Genomic DNA, 20,639 nt, shown 5'->3' with positions numbered 1-20,639 from the left:
AAAATGTCCACGTACTAACTGCAACCCTACTTTTGGCTCACCCTATATGTATAGTACAAACTGTCAAAAAAAATCTTAAAAAGTCACAGACACAAGGAAACCAACTTTCAAATAACCTCAATATTTACAAATAACATATCAAACTATGCATTACCCAAATTTCAGCAGACGAGAATATATTAGAAAAGGCAGCCCAAGCACTAATGAGAAGTGATACAATGGCAACTATAGTCGCACTTCGACCGTCTGGGCCAACTCAAGTGAACTCTGCCCCCAGCGTTCACGATGGATCTGCACTCTCAGAAATATTCCATTCCCAGACCTTCGGTAGAATACCAGTTTTCATTACGACCTTCAATACAGTCACGTCACTTCAGGATGATTATGATGTATGTGAAATTCTGATATTTAACTTTTCCTCGTAGAGAATTTTAGAATTTTAGAGCAATTACAGTACAGTATAACAAATCTCATCCGAGACGAAAACTAATTTAGGTGTATATCTTTAATATCCGAAATGGCTTCCCAGTTTCTTGATTTTCTTGCAATTATTGGATATACTTTCTATCGAATTCAATAGTAAATATACATTTTTACCCTTAACGAATTCGAGCCTTTCAGATTTGAGGCCTATAAGAAAATAAGAAAATCTAGAAATTGAGCCGACATTATGGTTTCTATTACCCATATTTTAGGATTTCATATTTCATGATAATCAAAACGTATGAAAAATTACCAATATTTTCATGGTATCTTAATATGATAGATCTGCCTAATACTAATTCAAACTACTGTTTTGTGAATTCCTGCTTGCGTTTATGAGAAATTGACTTTTATTTACATATCATAGTTATCATACACCAGGTTCTTTCAACCATGGCGTTGCAAGAAATTTCACTTCCGTTTAATTATTTATTTATTCATTTATGAGGTTATTCACTTTTATTTTACAGTGGAATTTCAGCAGAGCCTCGCGTGAAGCGTCCTGGCTATTCATTGGTCGAGAAATGAACATGTTCCTGTCAAAACATAATTATTTTCCCTTGGATAATAAGGTCAGTTATATCTAAAAACACAAGATATGTTAAGAGCTGCAATTTGACTTAAAGAATATACCTGCAAAATATTACACCTTACCAAATTTATCTTTAATTTAACTTATCAATTAGAATTTTTTTTGTATACACTTCTTGTGAGATGTTATTTTAAAAGCATTGTGACTAATAAATTTTGCTCTTACTCTCAAAGAATCCAGCAACTAAGAACGATTTAAATTTTCTATACATTAACTTTCAAATTTTACGACTAATCATCCACAAGAAGCTTTACTTCATACGATGATGAAATAATTTTTTTTTCCATCCTGACACTCAAATCATGGCAGGAAAGCAAAATTAATTACAAGCCAGAATTACATACTATCTATTATATTCTAAACCAAATTATTTGATCAAGAAATGTCGACTCCTGGCATGTAAAACAACCATAATAAAATAATCTACGCTTAGTATCCCAATACGAGCCTAACATAGTCATGGTAACACTGATTACACTGCAATCCTTTTACAGAAAACTTTTGTACTTGAAAAAATAATTTAAAATTTGTGACAGAAATGACGGACCTAATAAAGTAATATACAGGATTAATATTCCATCTTGATGCAAAGTAGCACAAAACTGTTTAATCATGAAATGCAACACATTGCACAAAAGAGCCCTAAATAAAGACGTCAAACCTATCATAAAATACATAGAAGACTGTAATACGGCCACAGGTAAAGATTCTACTGTGAAATAGACACTAAAATATTGTTACTGCTTTTAAAATATCTTATTTTGATTGTTCATTACTTCTCTTGTAGCTTATTTATTTTCTAATTTCATTTCTAACTTGGCTATTTTTCCCTTTTGGAGCCCTTGGGCTTATAGCATCTTGCTTTTTATACTAGGGTTGTAGCTTAACTTGTAATAATAATAATAATAATAATAATAATAATAATAATAATAATATATACTTAGCGCTGAGTTGTATTATCAATACATTTAAACGAAGCTATACATCCTCAAGTTATAGAATATAACTACTGTAGAATTACCAATTCTGAAACAGAAGGCTACAGCAAAAGTAAGGCCTTGATACAAATTAAAGCCTAAGATAAATTATACATAAAATTCAAAAACATTATCTAATATGATTTATAATCCTAAGATATGAGAGATTATTAAAACACGAGCCAAAAGCTTACAATTCGACATCTTTCCAGGTAATGTTTGCCAAGTGGAGTGACTCGAATATCAGTCGAACAGCGAAAATTGACTTGTGGGAAGCCTACCAAGCCGCGCCTCACTTGGAAAAAATAGCAATGAAAGTTGGATTCTGGAGTAGTACTTCATCTTTTTTATTCTCTTCGGAAAAGTGGCATGAGCAATTTGTCGGAAGTACAGAAAGGAGAAACGGGGAAATCTTACTCTTTTCCTAGTGGAAACATTGCACCACGTCGGAATGATCTAACTGGACTCCATATTAGATGCCTTACTGACTCCGTAAGTTGAAGTGGATTCTATTCCTTTTTTATTTACTTACCTATTGGAGTGATAAAAGATCTTGTTCAACAAAAAATTAAATGATTAGAGGTCACTCATGAATGTCAGAGGCAAGGGATAGTGGCAATGCCCTAGACAAGAGACTCAGCACATGAATATGATCAGTGCCCAAGACCCCATTCCACCCAAACTAGGACAAGAGAGGGCCAAACAATGGCTGCCGATGACTCAGCATATAGGTCACAATGCTGGTGAGTTACAGACACTACAAGAAACTATCGAGCTTGAACGGGTCTCGAACTTCAGTTCAGAGATCACGAGAAGTGACGTTTCTAATAGGCTACTACAACCCTAATTATAGTTTTCACGTGCAAGCTTTCATATAATTTTGATTTTATCAATATTAATTTCTCGATAATTAGCGAGTATTTAGTTATGCTAATCTTCACTGTTGTCAAAACAGATACGTTGAAACTGCTTAAACGACTAACAATAGTTTTGTTTCAAAATGACACATAGGCTACGACCTCTTAGACGTAACAGTATTTCTTTTATAATAAAGTTCAAATATTTTCTATTTCATTATTTACACATTTTCATAGCTAAAATCACGATAATGGTTTTATTGTAGGATAAAGAGTTCTATAAATAATTACTCTCCCAATTAAAAAAAAAATATCTTGTACTTACATATAAAAAATAGTTTACATCTATTATTACTGATAACATGGTCTGTAGGTAGGTCTACTTACAAAAAGTATATGTACCATTTGTTAAAGTTAGTTTCTAAGTTAAATGTAAAAGGTTATGACCCTCATACCTTCAGGACAAGTAAGACCTTACAACTCTAGTTTGGTAAATACCTCATTTAGAGGCTAGAGCCAGATGTTCATAATATAGTTTCTTAAGATGTAAACACCAACTTTTTTTAGAACTTCCAATTTTCTCTTGCGCGTATTGCATGACAACGCGTAATAACTCTGTGATTTAGTAACTTGTAGATACTGGTTATTATGTTATTACAGAATGGCAATGGTCTAATAAAGTATAAGACAAACGAGAAATGGATAGATTCACATTATCATAATATAGACAACTTCATTGTTATCTAAGTTACAATACCGATGATGGGGAATTCTTTATAGCAATTCTTCCGAAGAAAGGCGGAAAATATTTACGTTGCATAGTAATTGGCATATGGCATTTCACTATTGCATGAAATTAGCAGTGTTCATAAGTAATATACCAAGAAATCTTTACGCAGCGATGTAGAGAGAGAGAGAGAGAGAGAGAGAGAGAGAGAGAGAGAGAGAGAGAGAGAGAGAGAGAGAGAGAGAGAGAAGAGGATAAATCTTTGGGTAATCTATGAGTATACATTTGAAGATATTTGTTTCAAGAATATACAAATCTAATGAACAAGGTGTATAAAATTAAGTATTTATTTAAAAAACTTAATTTTCTTCCTTAACTGCGAAGCAGGACGCTAACACATCAATTTTACAGATTGCGTTTCTATCTGTTTATGTAATAGTGCAGAAGTTAACAAGTATGGAGAGAGAGGAGAGAGAGAGAGAGAGAGAGAGAGAGAGAGAGAGAGGGAGAGAGAGAGAGACGCATGTATGTATGGAAATAACGATAATAATAGATGCTCATTATTCCACACATGCTCAAATCGGCCTTGTCTTCCGACCTCAGAGAGTTAAAAATACTGTGGCTCGTCTTTAATGTTTCCTTGAATATCAAAACACTGTAATTAATCTTATCTGATTTTCACGTATAACGGGAATCGAGACAAGTGCTGCGAAGGGAGAGGAGACAAATATTTCGTTTAAATGCAATTAATCTCTCGTGTGATTGGATAGTCAACTTACTGAACGAATTGATCTGAAGTAAATGAAGTTAATAGAAATTAAATTCTCAAACTATATTTTCAGTTATCTATGAATAATCTGTCGCTTCGTTATGTACTTCAAGCTTTCTCCCATGATAATTTAATTTGCTTATTTACATTTTGTATACTCCGTAATTTTCTTGTAAACAAGAGCCTACTTTTCCTTTATTCTCCTACTAGTATGCGCGACCCGTCAAAATGCCGGTTAAATATATAGATAGATATTCACACACACACACACACCCTTCTCAACAGGGTATGACTACACCCCCTTTCCCCTTAGCCGAAGGACAGGGAGAGTTGGGCGTGACAAGAAATATATATATATATATATATATATATATATATATATATATATATTTACATATATATTTATATATACTGTGTTTGTATATATATATATATATATATATATATATATATATATATATATATATACATATATATACATACATAAATATATATGTATATATATACATACATTTATATATATATATATATATATATATATATATACATATATATATATATATATACATATATATATATATATATATATATATATATAAATATATATACATATATATATATATATATATATATATATATATATATATATAGAGAGAGAGAGAGAGAGAGAGAGAGAGAGAGAGAGAGAGAGAGAGAGAGAGAGAGAGAGAGAGACTGACTCCTTGTTATTTAGGGTAGATCCCTAGACGAAGATAGTAGTGTTAATGTACCTCATACAGTACACCTCGGCATTGAACATCACCGGTCACAACTCTTCCCCATATGGCACGAATTCTATAAATGAAGTACAAAATCTATAAGTAAAAGGCGAATTCTATAAGTGAAACACAAATTCTATAAGTGAAAGGTGAATTCTAAAAGGGAAATACAAAAAATCGTAACGTACAACCACTACTTAAGTCTATGGTTTCCGTACCTTTCAGTGGCAGCCATTCACTGACAACAAGAAGGCTGCTTCAGGATATGGCGTCACCATTGGAGGTTTCATGGAGGAAATTTTCGACGTCATGAAGGATCAGCTTAATTTTACGTAAGTAGTACTAAATAAATCGGAATTAAGAGAGAACTGAAGTGAATGCGTGATTTTAGACATTTGTTTTATTTCTAAGCAGTGAATGCGTAATAATAATAATAATAATAATAATAATAATAATAATAATAATAATAATAATAATAATAATAATAATAATAATAGGGAACTTGCTACTACTGCATTAGGATTATAACTAGTTTTGACGAGGTTCTGGTTTCGACTAGTGTATCATGCATACGCCAACAGCTGATTTAACTTACAAAAAATCGTTGAATTTAAATCTCTCTCTCTCTCTCTCTCTCTCTCTCTCTCTCTCTCTCTCTCTCTCTCTCTCTCTCTCACACACACACACACACACACACACACACACACACACACAAAATATAGTTTGAATAGCTCGAGTTCACAAGGTAACGCAAGTTGGAAAAATATTCGATATAAATTCAATCACCAAAAAGCCATTAACATTGCAGCTACTGTTCTAACTTTCTGTCCATTGTTGTAATTCGCGTCATCTATAAAACCCTTTCTTTCAGATATACCTGCCGACAACCTACCGACAGACAATTCGGTGACAAAATTAATGATTCCTGGACAGGATTAGTGGGGGAACTAATGCAGGATAAGGGTGACATCATCATTACGGCTCTCGATACGACTTACGAACGAACGCAAGTGATCGATTTCTGTCTGCCTTCTGGAGTAATCGAGTAAGTATTTACAGACAATTACTGCGATTTACGCACTTAAAATAATCAGGTTTACTTCTAAGGTCTTTGAGAAAACGTCATTGATGAAACTTAACTGATTTTCTACCTCATATTGGGACTGAACCAAAGGCCCTTCAAAGCTAAGGCAAGGGCACTACTAACAGAGTAAATAGAAGTCTTAAAAGAAGTTTGAAACGAATTACTACCGTGCTTGGTGAAGTCCTTTCATTTCATTTGACGTTTTGGTAGGATCCCAGTGTGAAGTTAGAAATTATTTATATTGCACACGTGATTGTGCGCTGATTATCATTTTTGTCTACCATTTAGCCATGTCTTTGTGAAATCATCAGAAGAGGACCATAACTAATGTAGCAAGGTGTTACAAAGCAGAGCCAATCTACGAGATAGAATTATTTGGGGTAATATAGGAGATAAAAAGAAAATGATTGTAAATAAATAACTAAAAACAATGAATATATCAAACTTTATATAAACACAGCAGTTCTAATATTTTAGGGGAAAAATACAATGAATATGGCTGTTCCAAGTAGTCTAATTATAGCAGAGATGGCTAGCTGAAGTGTTATATAGTAACACTAACTATCATAGGCGATAGAAAGAGTTCACTCATGTAATAAATACTGCAGATGCTGGCAAAGTAGGCTACCTTCTAACAATAGTCTACTCTAAATGACTGTTCCCATCAACCTGTTCTAGTATATAAGGATCAGGCAGTGTTTTTCTCATTAAGAGCAAGACAGGTCTTTTCTCAACAAAACCTATGGAAGTTTGTTAAATAGGCATAGTTTTAATCAACGACATAAATAAAATTAGACGGATACAACTGAAAAAAAAAAAAATCCATCTGGGCAATTACATTAATGAGATTTAAGAACCTGAGGTTATAGTAGACAGCAGTCCAAGATAAAGTACGATATCTAAACAATCAGAGAACAAGTGGGCCAAACAGCTAATTATATACTTCGATATGCAATAATGGAACAGATATCTTTTCTTGTAACTCTTGGAATCCTTTCACCAGGTATGGCTTAATCATCCGGCGCCCAGAGCCAGAAACGTGGACTAATTACACACGCATAATGGACCTGAGTGCTTGGCTGGTTTACCTGTGTTATATAACCATTTCTTGTCTTCTCTACCACATCTTTGTTACCTGGTCCGCCCACGATGAGACTCAGTCCTTAGGGGACTCAGTCTTTGATATAATGTCGCTGCATGTAAATCAAGGTTGGTGGTGAGGCAAACAATTTCATATGTTTACTGTGAGGATTGAGGAAAAAATGTATAACAAATATAGGATTAATGGGGGAAAGAGATTGAGAGAGGAAGGAAGAGATGTTACTATTTTTTTTTTTTAAGTGTGAGAGGCTGATATGAAGAATGTGTTAATAATAGCATTAAGAAGGACAAAATGGAAGGAAATGTTGTAATGAAGTGTGTGAGAGAATTAATCTAGTTTTGTATATAAAAATTAGAAACTCGGAAAAGGTGGTATGATAGGTACAGTCTTTGGGGAGACGATCGGGACTACGATCTACCCAAAATCCAAAGCAAAGTCCTTCAAAAAGAAGGCAACCGTGCTTACTACATACAAATAGGAAAAATAACGTTGATAGAAGAATAATTTCATTTGAAAATTACATGTTCGCCGTTAAAGTTGCATATTACTAATTAGAAAGATGATGAAGATAAGTTAATTTAGGATTAGCCACCCTATGACTGACACATAAAACTTAGTTCGTTAATAAATAATCTATTGGATTAATTTCACATCCCTTAATGCCTCCCCCGTTTTTTTTTTTTTTTTTTTTTTTTTTTTTTTTTTTTTTTTCTTTTTTACTAAATCTATTACGTTTAGACTACGCAGTGGTGAAGAAAATAAACTTTAGACATAAATCAAACTTCCCTCCTTTTGTATTTATTGAAGAAGTTACAAAGAAAATAAAAGATGCTATCAGTATTCTCTGCGGTCAAGATAACCAACGTTTGTTGGGCATTATGTGTATTGACTACCTTATGACCATATATATTAGGGTAAGTAAAAGTGAATATGATATCATGCGTCCACAGATGGAAAAGACTATAATTGTTAAAGACCGATTTCCTTGGTTTGATGGAGACTTTTGAGAAAAAGAGAAAAATACGTAAAGAAAGAAACTGAAATTGATTGAAAACTGAAAGAACATGGGTAGAATTCAAAACTGCAATGTGCAAATATAATCACCAACTAAGTAGGGAAAAAAGCGAATACTATAAGAGAAACACCCGCGAAGCAGCAACAGACATATATAAGATATATCGTCTCCTAAATGGTATAATGGGAAATGTAAATAAACAAAATGCTACCAGAGAGGTACACTGACCAGGAACTAGAAAACAATTTTCTAGTATTCTTTAAAACCAAAATAGACAATATAAATAGGTTATTTAATAATAATCAACATCTGGTTACTGTTACACTAGACACACAGATAAAATTAACAAGATTCAATAATATAACAAAAGACGATGTCACCAGGATTACCAAGAGAGCAAAGAAAACAAACTGTGCGATCGATCCATTGCAAATATCTGAAGTAACTGGAGAAAGAAACTTGTCTAGTTGATATAATTACGAGAGTAGCAAATACCAGCATCGATGAGTGTAAGTTTTCTAAATTTGAGAAAATTCCTATAGTCACACCGGTTCTGAAAAGTGTTCTAGATTATCAGGAATTAAGTTCGTATAGACCTATTTCAAATCTATCATTTATTTCAAAAGTGCTAGATTACGTTATTCTTGAACAACTGATTAGTCACTTAGAAGAAATAGAAGCTTTGCCAGACAACGAGTCTGCTTACAGCAAATTATACTCTACTGAGAGCTATCTGTTCTTTTGTAAATGGTATGCTGGAAATGATGGATTAAAACAAATGTGGTATCTTAATATTACTTGATCTCAGTGCTGATTTTGATACAGTTTTGCATGAACTGCTACTAAATGATCTACGGTCCATCTTTTTTTGAAGATCAGCCTTTAAAATACACAAAAGACTACTTGGTTGACAGAAATTACTGCATTAATTGGAAATCATTATTCATCATAACCTTTAAACAATGGGGTACCTCAAGGGAGTGTACTGGACCCAGTCTTATTCGGTATCTATACTATTGGACTATCGGAAATAATACAAAGGCATGGAGTGAAGTTCAAACTATTTGCAGATGATACACAACTTTCCTCCATAAATGATTGGACGACACAACTGAAACTCTAAACTGAATTCTTGCAAGTACTAATTAAAATAAAAGTGAGTTTGTGGTCGTTGGTAAGAAAAACCGCGTAATTAACTTTGGTGATATTCAAATAAACACAAATAACAACTCTGTTAGTAAAGTTCGTGATTTAGGCGTATCTCTTGACTGTAATTTGTCTTTTAATGCCCAAATAAAAAAAATTTAGTAAAAATTATTTGTTATCGTCTTAGAAACATTGCTTCTATAAAGAAGTATCTGGATGAACATTCTGTAAAGAAACCTGTGATAAACTGTGTTATTACCAGGATTGACTACTGTAACTTCATCTACTACAATTTACCAAAAGTGCAACTTAAAAAACTACAAAACATATTGAACAGAGGAACAAGATTGATAAAAGGTGTCCCAACAAGAGAAAGGATCACTCCTATTATTATTATTATTAATTATTATTATTATTATTATTATTATTACTTCCTAAGCTACAACCCTAATTGGAAAAGGAAGATGCTATAAGCCCAGGGGCCCCAACAGGGACAATAGCCCAGTGAGGAAATGAAGCAAGGAAAAATAAGATATTTTAAGAAGAGTAATGTTAAAATAAGCATTTCCCATATAAACTATAAAAACTTTAACAAAACCAGAGGAAGAGAAATCAGATAGAATAGTGTGCCTGAGTGTACCCTCAAGCAAGAGAACTCTAACTTAAGACAGTGGAAGACCATGGTACAGAGGCTATGGCACTACCCAAGACTAGAGAACAATGGTTTGATTTTGGAGTGTCCTTCTCCTAGAAGAGCTGCTTACCATAACTAAAGAGTCTCTTCTACCCTTACCAAGAGGAAAGTAGCCACTGAATAAATACAGTGAAGTAGTTAACCCCTTGAGCGAAGAAGAATTAATTGTTTAGTAATCTCAGTGTTGTCAGGTGTTAGAGGACAGTGGAGAATCTGTAAAGAATAGGCCAGACTATTCGGCGTATGGGTAGGCAAAGAGACAGAACCGTAACCAGAGAGAAGGATCCAATGTAATACTGTCTGGCCAGTCAAAGGACCCCATAACTCTCTGGCGGTAGTATTTCATCGGGCGGCTGGCTACCTATTAAAGCGAGAATTGAGTTAAAAATATGTACAATTGGTACATAATGTGGAGTCAAGAAGTCGAGTTGACACGAGAATAGTTACAGATGGCTTCAAATTATTGGAACGCACATACTGTAGGCTCTAGAGCCTTTAAATATGCGGCCCGATACTATACCATAAGCTCCCACTAGACATCCGAAAGACTGAAGATATTAAGGCTTTCAAGAGGAAACTCAAGACTTTCTTGTTCTTTAAGTGCTTTAATAGTGTGGATTTGACAATAAATGGGCAATATGCGGCGTGAAATGTTGAATGCATTTGAACGAACATGATAAAATGACTGTGGAGGTCCTGTAGAGAGTACGGTTTCCCTGCTGTCTAAGATCAGAAAAGCCGCCCTTACAGATGAAAGAATGAAAAATTCGCGAGAATTCAAAAGTGAGCTCACCAGGTAATAAGGAACCTTTTTCTGTGCGTTATATTTATACAACCTCAAATACTTTTATCAGGAATATAATTTTCTTTGTGTATATAACTTTATTACCAGAAAAAAAACTAATCTAAAACTGGAATTGAATGCATCTTTTTTTACATATTACGTAAACAACTTTGTATGTAATTTTTCTGTCACCATCCCAAACTCACTACACTATCTTTCCCTCTGCAACAGGAAGCGTTTCTATTGAAGGAACACCAAAACGAATTTACATGTTCGTCGTTATCATGACGTCATGGCTGACCTTGACCTTTTACACGTCAGTCCTTATCTCATCCTTAACCATCCCGCTTATCAACCCTCCTTTCAAGGACATTGCCGGACTTCTCGAGGTCAAGTCGTATGACATGGGCCTCCAGAAGGGGAACTCTGAGGTCGAGAGATTTAGAGTAAGTGTTAAGGTGCAGGTAAGATAATTAACTTTCTAATAATCAAAGTATTTTGGTTGTTCCTGAATCAAATGCTATTTTCTCCAATATTTCATATTGGATCCCTTTTTTATACATTTTTCATCCAATTCGTTGCTTTTATATCGTCGTCCTGGGAATTCATGATTACTTTAATAGAATATAAATTACTTCATAATCATCATTATCAGGAACATTATCATTATTATTACTACCATTACTGTCACTATTATGTTATTATTGTCTTTCTCCTCTTTTTCTGCTATGCTGCTTCGTTTGATCTATCTCCTTGTTTTCTGCCATGCTGCTTCATTTGATCTTTCTCCTCGTTTTCTGCTATGCTGATTTGTTCGATCTTTCTCCTCGTTTTCTGCCATGCTGCTTCGTTCGATCTTTCTCCTCGTTTGCTGCCATGCTGCTTCGTTCGATCTTTCTCCTCGTTTGCTGCCATGGTGCTTCGTTCGATCTTTCTCCTCGTTTGCTGCCATGCTGCTTCGTTCGATCTTTCTCCTCGTTTGCTGCCATGTTGCTTCATTCGATCTTTCCCCTCGTTTGCTGCCATGTTGCTTCATTCGATCTTTCCCCTCGTTTGCTGCCATGTTGCTTCGTTCGATCTTTCTCCTCGTTTGCTGCCATGCTGCTTCGTTCGATCTTTCCCCTCGTTTGCTGCCATGTTGCTTCATTCGATCTTTCCCCTCGTTTGCTGCCATGTTGCTTCATTCGATCTTTCTCCTCGTTTGCTGCCATGCTGCTTCGTTCGATCTTTCTCCTCGTTTGCTGCCATGGTGCTTCGTTCGATCTTTCTCCTCGTTTGCTGCCATGCTGCTTCGTTCGATCTTTCTCCTCGTTTTCTGCCATGTTGCTTCGTTCGATCTTTCTCCTCGTTTGCTGCCATGCTGCTTCGTTCGATCTTTCTCCTCGTTTGCTGCCATGTTGCTTCGTTCGATCTTTCTCCTCGTTTGCTGCCATGCTGCTTCGTTCGATCTTTCTCCTCGTTTTCTGCCATGTTGCTTCGTTCGATCTTTCTCCTCGTTTGCTGCCATGCTGCTTCGTTCGATCTTTCTCCTCGTTTGCTGCCATGGTGCTTCGTTCGATCTTTCTCCTCGTTTGCTGCCATGCTGCTTCGTTCGATCTTTCTCCTCGTTTGCTGCCATGTTGCTTCATTCGATCTTTCCCCTCGTTTGCTGCCATGTTGCTTCATTCGATCTTTCCCCTCGTTTGCTGCCATGTTGCTTCGTTCGATCTTTCTCCTCGTTTGCTGCCATGCTGCTTCGTTCGATCTTTCCCCTCGTTTGCTGCCATGTTGCTTCATTCGATCTTTCCCCTCGTTTGCTGCCATGCTGCCTCTTTCGATTTATCTAGTCTTTTACCTTGACAGTTTGTTTGCTCACTGACTTTGTGTTTCTCTATTTATTCCTATGTAGTCTTACATTTTTTTAAAAACATGATTGCCTTTGCCTGTTACAGTTATCGATTTCAGTGTTTGGAGTTTGTATTCAATACCGGAAATAATCAATTCTCAACATAAAACTTTTAACATTTGTTCAAGTCTACTTGCCGCATGAACGTAAAGTATGTGAACCGTCTATAAATGTGACGGATGTCTTTCCTCGAAGAGCCTACTCGCTGCATTAACGTAATGCATGTCTTTCCTCATAGACTCTACTTGCTGCATAAATGCAACATATGTCTTCCTTAAAACAGAATTACTGCATTAACGTAACGGATGTATTCCCTAGAACAGATCACTAGTTGCATTAACATACGGATGTCTTTCCTCGAACAGACAACTCGCTGCAGTAATGTAACAGATGTCTTTCCTCAAAGACTCTACTCACTGCATTAAAGTAATGGATAGCTTCCTTCAAAGACTATTTGCTGCAGTAACGTAACGGATGTCTTTCCTCAAACAGCCTACTTGCTGTATTAATGTAATGAATATCTTTCCTCAAACAGCCTACTTGCTGTATTAATGTAACAGATGTCTTTCCTCAAAGACTCTACTCACTGCATTAAAGTAATGGATAGCTTCCTTCAAAGACTATTTGCTGCAGTAACGTAACGGATGTCTTTCCTCAAACAGCCTACTTGCTGTATTAATGTAATGGATGTCTTTCCTCAAACAGCCTACTTGCTGTATTAATGTAATGGATGTCTTTCCTCACTCTAATCGCTGCTTAATGTAATGGATGTCTTTCTTCAAAGACTCTACTCGCTGCATTAACATAACGGATGCCTTTCCTCGAACAGCCTACTCACTGTATTAATGTAATGGGAGTCTTTACTCAAAGATTCTACTTGCTGCATTAACGTAATGGATGTCCATCTTTAAAGACTCTACTCGTTGCATTAACATAACGGATGCTTTTCCTCCAACAGCCTACTCGCTGTATGGGTGTCTTTCCTCAAAGACTCTATTCGCTGCATTAACGTAATGGATGTCTTTCTTCACAGACTCTACTCGCTGCATTAACGTAACGGATGTCTTTCCTCAAACAGCCTACTCGCAGTGTTAATGTAATGAATATCTTTCCTCAAAGACTCTACTCGCTGCATTAACGTAAAGGATGTCTTACCTCGAACAGTCTACTCGCTGTATTAATGCAATGGATGTGTTTCCTCAAAGACTCTACTCGCTGCTTAACGTAATGGATGTCTTTCTTCAAAGACTGTACTCGCTGCATTAACGTAACAGATGCCTTTCCTCGAGCAGCCTACTCGCTGTATTAATGTAATGGATGTCTTTTGTCAGAGACTTTACTTTCTGCATTAAAGTAACGGATGTCCTGCCTTGAACAGTTTACGTGCTGTACTAACGTAATAGATGTCTTTCCTAGAACAAACTACTTGCTGCATTAACGTAATGGATATCTTGCCTCGAACAGTCTACGCCCTGCACTACTGTAACAGATGTCTCCCCTAGAACATACTTCTTTCTGCATGAACATGACAGATGACTCATCGAACAACCCACTCGCTGTATTAATGTAACGGATGACTTTCCTCAAACAGCCTAATGATTGCATTGATGTAACGGATGTCTTTCCTCAAAGATTCTACTCACTCTATTAACGTAATGGATATTTTTCCTTTAAGCCTCTACTCACTGCATATTTGTAATATATGTCTTCTTCTGAACAGAATTACTTACTGCATTAATAGAACGAAGGTCTTCCTTCTAACAGTCTACTCAATGCATTAACGCAACGGATGTCTTTCCTCAGACTCTGATCACTGCAATATCGCATGGATGTCTTATCTCGAACAGTCTATGCTCTGCACTAACGTAACAGATGTCTTCCCCAGAACTGACTAGCCTACACACTGCATTAACGTAATGCATGTATTCCTTCAAACAATCTAATCACTGCATTAATGTAACAGATGACTTCCCTCGAACAGTCTTCTTGCCGCACTAACGTAACTCATGTCTTCCCAAGAACAGACTACTTGCTGCATTAGCTTAACTTTTGTCTTCCTGCAAACAGACCACTCGCAGCGAGTGGTCTGGATGTCTTCCATCGAACAAACTACTTGCTGTTTTAATGTAACAGATTTCTTCCCTCAAACAGTTTACTCGCTGCACTAACATACCGGATGTCTTTCCTCAGTCTCCTAACTACATTAATGTATCGAACGTCTTTTCTCAGACAGTCTACTTGCTGCATTAACCTAATGGATGTCTTTCCTCGAAGTGTTCTCGCTGCATTAACATAACAGATGTCTTCCCTCAAAAAATCTACTCGCTGTATAAATTTAATAAATGTTTTTCCACAAACAGTCTACTTGCTGTAAACTCACAAAGGATGTCTTACCTCCAACTATCGAATTGTTGTATCAACATAATAGATGTCTATCCTCAAACAATGTCTATTACCTTCATTCTTTAATTAATGTATTGCTTGTTTATAAAGTATTAAATAAAGAAGGGATATTATCAATATAATATAATGCAAATTTTTCATGCTATAAAAGATTGAAGCTCCCCAAAATTAATAATTTTTAGCATTGGTAACTATGCAATTCAATTTCATATGCTCCTAAATTTCTTAATCTCTTTTCCTCAAGATACATAAATATAACCAAGAATACTTGAGAGGCTTCTCATATTTAGATTCATAAAGTATACTTTTATTAAGTATTCGCATTTACATTTCAACAGTTTTCTTTATATCACATTGCATCATAAATTCGATGTAAATGCAATGCCGTCTCAAATTTAGAGTACAGTATACCATCGTAACACGTTAATATGGTTAGTCATAGTTTATACATAGAAAACGAAATCATACAAAGAAATTATAGAAAACTGTACTTTATGATGTTAAGCGGTAACTATTTCATATCTTAAGGATCCTATTTTTCGCTACATATGATATATGTAGAGGGTTTAGTCTCAAAATATCATCCGAAAATACACTGGAAATAAAATACCATATGCCATTTCCAATAAATCAAATTATATTCAATGAAAATTTTCACTGAATGTCCTCTAATTAATCAACTATACAGATGATCTTGCTAAATCATTATACAAACGGAAACAGACTTCTCATTCGTACACACTATGGTGTGTGCCGCTTACAAGTAAAAAGTAAAAAATGTCTGGGGCACAAGTGTTTAGATAAACGAATATAGATTCTAACAAGGCCGAGTGTTATATTATCTTTCACATAACAGTTTTGGAGCCAGAAAAGGGAAATTAATACATTCTACCCAATTACTATACTAAATCTTTCTATGTATGGATTACGTCTACTGCTTACTCCAATCCTTCAATTACCCACTTCCCGTGATAATTATATAACTCTGCTCTTCACCTTTTCCACGGCGTGTTAATTGAATGCCTACGTCCATCAATCAGTAACTTCGATATCCAGCTTTAACTGGATATCAAATTCACAAACATTAGAATAGAAATTAAAAGTTTACAATTCATATCTTTTCTACCTTTTGCAGACCTCAAAAGACCCCATCATCGAACAAGTGTGGTCCAAAATCGTCATGAGAAATCCAAATAATTTGGTCCAAACGGCTGAGGAAGGTATTCGAAAAGTTCTGGAGGAAAAATTTGCCTTCTTCGTGGAAAGTGGTTACTACTTTTATCACAACAAAAATAATTGTTCCCTCATCCCCGTCGGAGGAACTGTCTTCAGATACGGAGCAGGAATTGCTGTTCAGAAGGGCTCGCCTCTCCGTCTTATTTTGAATTATCAGTAAGTTTCTCTTCACTGGAAGTTTTTTTAGATTATGAAGTATCCTTCCAGATCATCCCCTTAATTTAAAGAAAGTTTTATTTCACTTTTAAAGTCTCCTATAAAATTCTTGAACCTGTCAAACACTAGTTACTTTTAATGTTTTTTTTTTTTTTTTTTTTTTTTTTTTTTTTTTTTTTTTTTTTAATCAATCACCCTAAGTTACATCTAGTGTTGGACTTGTCCAGAATATTTTTGTCCTTATTCCCAGGCTAAATTTGAAAGCAATCAAACGTTCCTAATTATTATAAATAACTTAATAAAGAAAATAAGCAAGATGCTCCTTATCCTTACTTCCTATTCAGGAGATCCCTTCTTACGAGTTGTTTAGAAGAACTAGCTAGTCCCTCTTTCTTCTTATACTGAATTGTCAATTTAACATAAAAATGATGATTACGGGTAGTTTTGTTGTCTAGATTAAACTACACCTCTCATACAAATGTAAGACAACCATCTTTTTGTAATAAAAGAGTGATATTATGCAACTTGCGCCTATTCAAATCTCATTTATCAATTTCACTTTAGCCTACATACATGTTTGTTTTAGTAAGTTCACGATAAAATTCGAGATTTGCTTGTCCTTTTGTGAAGATGAAGCGAACGTGTCCTCACTGACTCAAATGCTAAAGACTGCCTATCCCCTTATAAAAAATGAGATGGGTCTTTTCATCTTATAAGACAACAACAAAAAAAAAAAAACTAACCTTTTATATTAATACCTTTACTGGAAGGAATAATTTTCTAGTCTCTTTTATAAACTTTGCAAAGATCCATTGTTATATTCTAAAGTTAAATTTCGTTCATTCCTATAATGTAAAGTTAAAATTTGTCCCTTATTGTAAAATTAAGGTTAAAGACTGTAAAGTTACATGTAGCCTCTGATACAAAATTACTATAATGAGAATCTTTTCCTTCTTTTCCGCAAAGTTATGACTAACTTGTCTCTCTTGAAAGATTAGAACTTGCCTGCCATGTTGAAAAAAAAATTCGGTAAACTTGTACCTCTTTTGTAATGACACAAAAATGTAGGTTATTCTCTAAATGTTCAGACTAATCTGTTCCAGTAATCCAACGTAAATACTAAAATAGCACCAATACTAAATTGAGAACAATCTGTCCTCCTAGCCAGCCAAGAAATCCTGCCTGTCTTTTTAATGCCAACTCTCAACTTGTCTGTCTCTACAGTTAAGAGCAGACTGATCTGGCCCATTACTACTTGGTAAATCCTAATTTTCATCTTTATCATAAAAACTTAGATCTGACAGAAAAAGTTAAGTCCAAGTAAACAGTTCGTCGAATTAAAAGGCCTCTTTTGTTGAAGGCCTAATCTACCTATTTCCTGGCTAGAGAAACTCCCGGTCTAAAAGATATCCATGATTTGTGGACTTATAATAATTTTTTTCTTAATAGAGAGACAGTGTCATTCTACTGTTTTTAAAGCTTTAGTGTAGGGAAACAGCCTTGTCTGTTATATGTGCATGTACAATATAGGGGTTCTGTACGGCATCATCAAAAGGTAAATTACATTAAGTTAAACAAATTACATTACTTTTAGTCTACCAATTATTTCCTCGTAAATGAAAGAAAATATTACAAAGGAATATATAACCACCTGAAAATAACATGTATGCAAGACAGATATTTAGAAAGTGAAGTACAGTTTCGGATACGTTATGGGAATATGGCAAAGGCGTGTAGCCGATGACAGTGCGTTTTTTATATAAATTTCGTACGACTCATTCTTTGATTCTGTTTACATGTGTTCATTTATATTCATGTACCTAATATCGCATTTAGACATATAAACAAACGCACAAGCACACACATTCATATATATATATATATATATATATATATATATATATATATATATATATATATATATATATATGTCTGTGTGTGTATACATATTTTTTCTCTCTTCTAGCATATTACGACAAGAGGTCACCGGGGTCAGCGACCGTATCAAGCGGAAATACAAACCGCCGCGGGGTTATTGCAAGGCCCCCTCGACGGAATCCTTAGGCATGCAGCCCCTCGCAATCGCCTTCGTCATCCTATTGGCGGGATTAGTCATGAGCTTAATGACACTCAATGGGGAAATATTCTGCCTTCATAGAATAGCTTCTGCTGATCGCCACTCGAGGAAAGTCAAAGGATTCTTTCTCAACAAAGATCCTGCGGGGGATATGACTGTGACGTATCCTATGAAGAGAACGCCAGAAGATTGGGTTCAGGAAAAGTTTTCGTGATTCTAATGTTACCCGAGAAATCGGCAAAAAGGTCAATTCTAATTGAAAACGGAGTCGCCTCTGGAACTGATGAAATGGAAGATACCTTCATTCTCAAAAGAATAGTGTACATCAACTACAAAATTTCGAGACGATTTACTTGTAAAATTTACTATTAGACGACTAGAATCGCCCATAAAGAAATGATCAACAAGAGAATTTTCTTTTTCATTAAAATGGACATAAAACTTAATATACTCTAAAATAAGTTGTTTAGAAAATAAAACGGAAAATATAACAAAAAGGGACATCACGGATGTCCTATAAGACGAAAAAATATAAAAATTTTGCATAGTTGAAATTTCTTATTACTGGTGTTTATTTCTTATTTATTAATTGCCCTCGCCAAAATCGAAGATATTGCGAAGGTTATGTGTTCACCCCAGTCAGCTAGTTTGCTTGTGAGCAACTTTCCACAAAAACTACTGTACCTAGTTTGACCAAATATGGTAGTCCTGTTATATGATCTAAGGATCAATCTGTAATATTTTGGATAAAGTACATCAATGCAAAATTACGTAGTAAAAAGTATGCCTTTGCCATGCCAAGAAGCCTTATTTTGCTAATAACTCCACTGCGTACTTGTAATTCGATGTGATTTCTTCAAAATCTATTGGATTTGTCCTTAGGTTATACCCCACATGTCCACCAAGTTTTGTTGAAATTTGTTAAATAGTTTTTGCGCAATGTTACTCACACGCAAAAAAGTAACATTGCAATTATTTTCAAAGTACTGCTGCATACTTGTACTTCGGTCTATTTTTTCAGATTCTAATGAATTTGCCTTTGGGTCATACCCACATGTCCACCAAATTCAGTAGTTTTAGCGCAATATTTTTCTCAAACAAAAAATTAACTTGTGATTATTTTCAGAGTCCTGCTGCATACTTGTATTTTGATGTACTTTATCCAAAATGTTGCAGATTCACCCCTGGGTCATACCCAACATAACTACCAAGTTTGGTCAAAATCGGTACACTAGTTGTGTAAATTTGCTCAAAAAAAAAAAAAAAAACCAGATAGGGATGAATGCAAACAAAATTTTCACCAAAATTAAAAATTTTGCGAAAGATATGTATTCACTCCCTGCCTCTTTGTTTGTGAGCAAATTTACACAAAAACTACAGTACCGATTTTGACCAAACTTGGTAGTCATGTTGGGTTTGACCCAGGGATGAATCTGTAACATTTTGTATAAAGTACATCAATAGACAAGTGAACAGTAGTGCTTTGAAAATAACCACAATGTCAAGTATATGGCAAATAGTTTATAATTTTTTTTTTTTTTTTTTTTTGAACAACATTAAGCAAAAACTACAGAACCAATTTCAACTAAACTTGGTGGACATGTGGTGTATGACCCAGGGACAAATTCGTTAGATTGTGAAGAAAATACAGCAAAGTACGCAGTGGAGGTAAGAGAAAAATAAGACATGTATTTTACTTCACAAATTTCGGAAACCAAGTAATTTATACATGCATAGAATAATGAACACAGTATGTGAAATCATCCTGATTTACTAGGGATAAAATTGTCCGTTTTAAGATGTACTTTTATGATCTTATGTAGCATTACCTTTGACTGTTAATTTTCTATTTTTTTTAATGACAAAACATAAAATAAGTTTGCCTAGTTTTGTC

General features: G+C 34.9%; 2 protein-coding genes across 2 annotated transcripts in view; one reads left to right on the top strand and one right to left on the bottom strand.

The window, feature by feature from the left end:
• LOC137657046 (prolyl 4-hydroxylase subunit alpha-1-like) overlaps window positions 1-20,639 on the bottom strand; it is a 107,769-nt gene that overhangs the window by 78,514 nt on the left and 8,616 nt on the right. The window lies entirely within an intron of this gene.
• On the top strand, window positions 11,224-19,421 carry LOC137657045 (glutamate receptor ionotropic, kainate 2-like). Its single transcript, XM_068391405.1, has 3 exons — window positions 11,224-11,434; window positions 16,412-16,668; window positions 18,635-19,421. The coding sequence occupies exons 1-3, from the start codon at window positions 11,258-11,260 to the stop codon at window positions 18,957-18,959; spliced, it is 759 nt and encodes a 252-aa protein (XP_068247506.1). The 5' UTR covers window positions 11,224-11,257; the 3' UTR covers window positions 18,960-19,421.

The sequence above is a fragment of the Palaemon carinicauda genome, chromosome 18, assembly GCF_036898095.1.
Source record: "Palaemon carinicauda isolate YSFRI2023 chromosome 18, ASM3689809v2, whole genome shotgun sequence".
Classification (NCBI taxonomy): domain Eukaryota; kingdom Metazoa; phylum Arthropoda; class Malacostraca; order Decapoda; family Palaemonidae; genus Palaemon; species Palaemon carinicauda.
Note: the sequence above shows the minus strand (reverse complement) of the source record. Positions and strands in the feature narration are given on the sequence as shown.

Coding starts and splice junctions, on each gene's coding strand:
- LOC137657045 (XM_068391405.1), top strand. CDS start 11,258: ATGTTCGTCGTTATCATGACGTCATGGCTGACCTTGACCTTTTACACG. Junction 11,435..16,411: donor CTGAGGTCGAGAGATTTAGA/GTAAGTGTTAAG, acceptor TACCTTTTGCAG/ACCTCAAAAGACCCCATCAT. Junction 16,669..18,634: donor CGTCTTATTTTGAATTATCA/GTAAGTTTCTCT, acceptor TCTCTCTTCTAG/CATATTACGACAAGAGGTCA.